Here is a 5,470-nt window from a genome sequence, read left to right on the forward strand (position 1 = left end):
GAGGAGCGGGAGAAGGAGGAGGAGGAAGCTTTCCTCGTCAGCCTCTACAAGTTCATGAAGGAGCGGCGCACGCCCATCGAGAGGATCCCGCACCTCGGCTTCAAGCAGAGTATGTCCCCAACCCCGCCGGGGACAGGGGACAGCGGGAGGTGGCCCTGGAGAGATCCCGCGTCCTCCTGACCCTCAGCGTCCCCTCTCTGTTCCCAGTTAACCTCTGGAAGATCTACAAAGCCGTGGAAAAGCTGGGAGCCTACGAGCTGGTGAGCGGGGTCCCTGGTGTGCCCTGAGTGTCCCCTGGTGTCCCCTGGGTGTCCCCTGGATTCTGGGTACCAGGGTGTCCCCTGGGCATCCGAATGTTCCACAGGTGGCCTCTGGAAGCTGGCATATCCCCTAGGGTGCCAGGGTGTTCCTGGGGTGTCCCCGAGGTGCTGGGGTGTCCTCTACATATCAGGGTGTCCCTGGGGTGCCGGGGTGTCCCCCGAGTGTCCCCTGAGTGTCCCCGAGGTGTCCCCGGGGTGCCGGGATATCTCCGGGGTTCCAGGTTGTCCCCGGGGTGTCCGGGTGTCCCCCGAGTGCCCCCGAGGTGTCCCCGGGGTGCCGGGCTCACCCCTCCCTCCCTCCCCCGCAGGTGACGGGGCGCCGGCTCTGGAAGAACGTCTACGACGAACTCGGGGGCAGCCCCGGGAGCACCAGCGCGGCCACCTGCACCCGGCGCCACTACGAGAGGTGGGGAAGGGGACAGGGTGGGGGTGTGTCCCTCTGCGTGCCTCAGTTTCCCCTGCCGGGGGTTCTGTCCCTCTGCGTGCCTCAGTTTCCCCTCTGAGCGCGCTCCCCGCTCGCTCCGCAGGCTCGTCCTTCCCTACGTGCGGCACCTCAAGGGCGAGGAGGACAAACCGCTGCCCCCCAGCAAACCCCGCAAGCAGTACAAGGTGTCCAAGGACGACAGGAGCAAGAGGGCCAGGAAGGAGAARAGCCGCGAGCAGGTGCGCGGTGCCCCCCGAGGGTTCGGGAGCGGCCCCGGCCCCACGGCCGYGTCTGTGCCCGGGGAAGAGCGGGGAGGGACCGGGAAAAGAGAGCGGGGATGCTGAGGGCAGCCGGAGCGGGGCGGGGAGGCAGGATAACCCACCCCGGGGTGCGGCACCCACACCCCGCCCCGCTCTGCTCGCAGCTGGCTCCGGACAAGGGGAAGGCGGAGGCGGCCGCCGGCGCGGAGGAAGCGCGGGACRCCCCGGAGCGGGGCCGGGCCCCCGACGGACCCTGCAGCCCGGCCGGCCCGGCCCCCAGCCCCTCGGGGGGCTGTCCCAGCCCCTGCAGGACCCACAGCGAGACCTACAAGCGCCTTTTCTCCAGCTTCTACTCCAAAGGGAACCACCCCATCATGTCCCCGCTGGCCAAGAAGAAGCTGCTGGCGCAGGTGAGCAAGGCCGAGTCCTTGCACTGCCACAAACGCCACTGCCCCGAGGGCCGGCGGGCGCCGAGCGACACCGGCCCCGAGCCGCCCCGGCCGCTCCCCGGCCCTCGCCCGGCTGAGCAGAGGAGCCCGGAGCCGGCGGGAGCTCAGGACAGAGCTCCGAGCGTGGGGAGCGAGGTGGGGCCGGCCCCCAGCGCATCCCCGGGAGGCAGAGACAGCCAGGGCTGCCCGCGGGCCGAGGACGGGGCTCCGGCCCCCGCCGTCTTCACCGGCTACTTCCACGCCTACCGCAGCGAGGGGCCCCAGCCCGGCGGCTGCCCCCCGTTCTGGGGGTACTTCTCCAACCTGAAAGATTTTTTGGAGCCGCCCTCCGCCTTCCCGGCGCGGCCCGAGGAGCCCGAGCGGCCCCAAGAGCTGCGGAGCAAAGCGGGGCTGCCGTGGGAGGGCCGGGGCGCCGCTGTCCAGGCCTGCTGGGTGCCCCCCGGAGCCGCCTTCGGCCACAACGCAGCCCGGCCCGGGGACGGCCGCGACGASGASGAGGAGGAGGATGAGGAGGATGAAGAGGAGGACGAAGAGCCCTTCGGCCCCGTGGCCAAGTTYCGCGCCGTGTCCCCCTTGGCCAAGGAGGGCAGGGACAGGGGGTCCCGCTCGCCCGGGGGCCACCGGGGGCTGGCCAAACCCAAGGCCGTGGTGGCCACTCCCGGCTTCGCCGCGCCGCTGCCGCCGGACGCTTTCAAGGGAGCGGCGCTGCACTTCCCGGGCAGCTTCGGGGGCCCCTTGGAGCACCTCAAAACCCAGGGCGTGCCGGTGACCCCGGCCCTGTCCGTCAAYCCCTTCGTGATCCCGGCTTTCCCCAGCCCTTTGGTCGTGGGCTCCGCGCAGCCCTCGGAGCTGTGCCGGCCCCTGGCCAGCGGCTCCGGCCACCTGCCCGCGTCCTACGGCGATTCGCTGCGGCAGCGGCTCTACCCGGCGGCTCCGTGGCACAGCCGGCGATCCTACAGCTCCCCGCACGTCCCGGCCTTCCAGCACCACGCCAARCCCTAGCGCTGCCCTGCCACGGGCACAATTCCCCGCGGGGAAGGGGACGGGGACGCTCCGGAGCCCGCRGGGACGGGGCTGGCAGGGGACAATCCGGACTCGGTGGTTTTTACTCCTGATCTCAGAGCTCTTTGTATCCGGCGCCGTTCCGGCAGCGCCTCCGCTGCCGGCAGCCTACGGTTCTCTATATTTTCTATATATCCACACAAAAATCTATAAAAAAGGGAGCAAAAGCGGTGCTGGGGGTTTCTGTTCTGCYGCAGAGGGGAGGGTTGTTCCCATCCCGCTGTGCCCGGGATTCTCAGGGACTCCGTGGGTCCCCCTCCCCTAATTTGGGGTTTGATTGTGTCGCCTCCATCGGTGCCCGGGATTCTCGGGGACTCTGGGCTCTCCCCTCCCCAAATTTGGGGTTTGATTGTGTCACCTCCATCCAGAGCTCCGGAGGTTTCAGGAGCCTGGAAAGGCTCCGGCCACTCCACACCCAGAACCTGGCGCTGTTTGGGGGGTCCTGGACTTCTGGGACCGGGGCAGGGTTTGGGGGAATTCTCTCCCTAAACACGAAGCCCCGGGGCTGAGAACTCAGAGCTGCCCTCATCCCGTGGAGAAGGAGGGGCTGGTTTTTTTGGGGAATCGCAGCCGTTCCGKGGAGCAGCCGTGTGTCCGGGTGGGAAGGGAACCGGCCCAGCCCCAGCTCCAGGTGCTTYTTGCTTCCAGGGGCGTTTTGGCTCCAGCAGCTCGTGCTGAGCCGCTGCAGACGATCCCAAGGTGCTGTGGGAGCCTCATGGACTCGCCTCGCTCGTGTCCCCTCCGCGGGGACAGCGGGCAGGGCAGAGGGCCGGTGGCACTTCCTTGTCCCCAAGGGTTGTGACAGCCGCAGGGGAAGCAGGAGCGGTGGAWGCGCGGTGCCGTGTCCACGGAAAGGCCGAATTTGGGGACAGAAATGGGGAATTAGCTGCTCCGATCACTCGCTGACATTGGGAAGAGCACTCAAAGCACTCCTGGATTCTCCTCAGCATCGGCTGCACCCCGAGAACGTCACTGACCCCACGGATCCCACAGAGCGAGGACGTGGCCGCGGGGCTCGAGCTGTGCCCCAGGAGCTTCCATGGCACCTCGGCAGCGAGGGCACCGCCGATGGCACAGCCCTGAGGGTGTCCCGGCCCCACCGAGCAGAGAAACTCTGACCAGAGTGAAAGCACAGCAAAGCCTCGCTGGGAGCTGACACGCCTGGGGACGGCGGAGGAGATCCCAAGCTCATCCCGGCTGGTTCCAGCTCCAAGGGACAGACACTCCCTGCATCCCTGTGGGACTGTGGAGCAGATCCCAAGCTCATCCCGGGTGGTTCCAGCTCCATCTCCAAGGGACAGACAAACTCTGCAGGACTGTGGAGCAGATCCTGAGCTCATCCCAGCTGGTTCCAGCTCCAAGAGACCGACTCTCCTTGCATCCCTGTGGGACTGTGGAGCAGATCCCAAGCTCATCCCGGGTGGTTCCAGCTCCATCTCCAAGGGACAGACAAACTCTGCAGGACTGTGGAGCAGATCCTGAGCTCATCCCAGCTGGTTCCAGCTCCAAGAGACCGACTCTCCTTGCATCCCTGTGGGACTGTGGAGCAGATCCTGAGCTAGTTCCAGCCCCATGTCCAAGGGAAGGCTCCGTGGTTGGTGTGATCCCATCAGGAAACCCAAGCTCAGCCTTGGGTTGAGGTCGCTCCACAGCCTTCCCTGCTGAACTGAACCCAGATTGCTGGCACAGTAAAATCTCATCCTTTTTACCACAGAACTCCAGGGAAAATGGAAGAAAAGGAAAGGTTTGGAAGGACTTGGGGTGCTGGTGAAGCTCAGCATCCTCGAAATTTCTGCTTGTGAGAGTCTTGGGAAGGACGAGGACGGGAGCAGAGATTGCAGCACCGTTCCTGCCCTGCGAGGAATGGGGCCAGCCCAGCTCCCAATGGGAACTGCGCTCCCAAAAACATCTCARCCAGCCAGAACTGCTTTAGGGGAAGCCAAACCGTAGAGCCCCGGGCTGGGATGAGGCCATACAGAGCATCGGGATCATCCCAGAGAGCCACAGGAGCCAGCCCCGACGGGCTTCAAGGTGCCCCTGGCATTGAAGGCTGTCAGGGCTCGGTGCAGAGCAGAGCTCAGGAAGTGTAAAAATTCCCAAAACAGGAGGGATCAGCTGAGTATGAGGAGGGAACCCATCGGGACAGGAGGAGACTGAGGGGGGACTCGGGGACCTCTGCTCTGGGACAGTGACAGGACCCAGGGAACGGCCAGGGCTGTGCCAGGGGGGTTTAGGGTGGATTTTGGGAAAGGTTCTTCTGTCCCCACAGGGTGCTGGGCACTGCCCAGGCTCCCCAGGGAATGGGGACAGCCCCAGAGCCCCAGGAGCGCTTGGATTGTTGGGGTGTCTGGGCAGGGCCAGCGACTGCTTTGGGTGGTCCCTGTGGATCCCTTCCCCCTCAGAACCCACACTGGGGTCACAATCCTTGGTCCTGCTTACCCCATATGGGTGTCCCCAAACCCACACTGGGGTCACAACCCTCGGTCCTCACCCCATGGGTATCCCCAAACCCACACTGGGTCATGGCCCTCGATGCAACCCCAACCTGGCTCCATCTGCCCCTGCTCCCTCCAGCTGCCCCCACCCTACACAGATCCCACCTGGCCCCTTTCAGCCCAGGTTCTGCAAACCCCAAATGTTTCTCATTGTCAGGAAATGAGAATATCCCCTCCCTAACCCAAACTGGTCTCATTTGGAGCTGCCACCACCTCCCCTTTTGGGGCTGCTGCATTTCCATCTGGAGGATTTTCCTCTCCTTGCTGGGGTTTTTCCTTGCGCCAACAGTGGATTCCTGGCTGCAATGGCTGGAAGTCRAGGCCAGGAACAGAGGGAAGAGTCACCTTGAGTGAGCCCAGATGGGGTTGGTTTGGAAAATTCTCAGTGAAAAACTGAACTGAAAAAAAATTATAAAATCACTTGAGAGTTTCCACAGTGAGGTTTGAAACAGAACAGGAT

At 64.9% G+C, this 5,470-nt stretch overlaps 2 protein-coding genes across 2 annotated transcripts in view; one reads left to right on the forward strand and one right to left on the reverse strand.

The window, feature by feature from the left end:
• The first annotated feature begins 6 nt into the window (after positions 1-6).
• Positions 7-2,953, forward strand: ARID5A (AT-rich interaction domain 5A). Its single transcript, XM_057387523.1, has 5 exons — positions 7-109; positions 208-260; positions 629-726; positions 848-983; positions 1,169-2,953. Exons 1-5 carry the CDS (start codon positions 55-57, stop codon positions 2,453-2,455), a joined length of 1,629 nt encoding a protein of 542 aa, XP_057243506.1. The 5' UTR covers positions 7-54; the 3' UTR covers positions 2,456-2,953.
• Positions 2,954-5,125: 2,172 nt separating this feature from the next.
• KANSL3 (KAT8 regulatory NSL complex subunit 3) overlaps positions 5,126-5,470 on the reverse strand; it is a 28,837-nt gene continuing 28,492 nt past the window's right edge. Inside the window, exon 17 of the mRNA XM_057387522.1 lies at positions 5,126-5,137. Coding sequence (XP_057243505.1) covers positions 5,126-5,137 — 12 coding nt within the window. The remainder of the gene's footprint in view (positions 5,138-5,470) is intronic.

This window comes from Malurus melanocephalus, unplaced genomic scaffold (genome assembly GCF_030028575.1).
Source record: "Malurus melanocephalus ecotype Western Australia unplaced genomic scaffold, MMel_1.1 scaffold_1240, whole genome shotgun sequence".
In the NCBI taxonomy this organism is placed as follows: Eukaryota; Metazoa; Chordata; class Aves; order Passeriformes; family Maluridae; genus Malurus; species Malurus melanocephalus.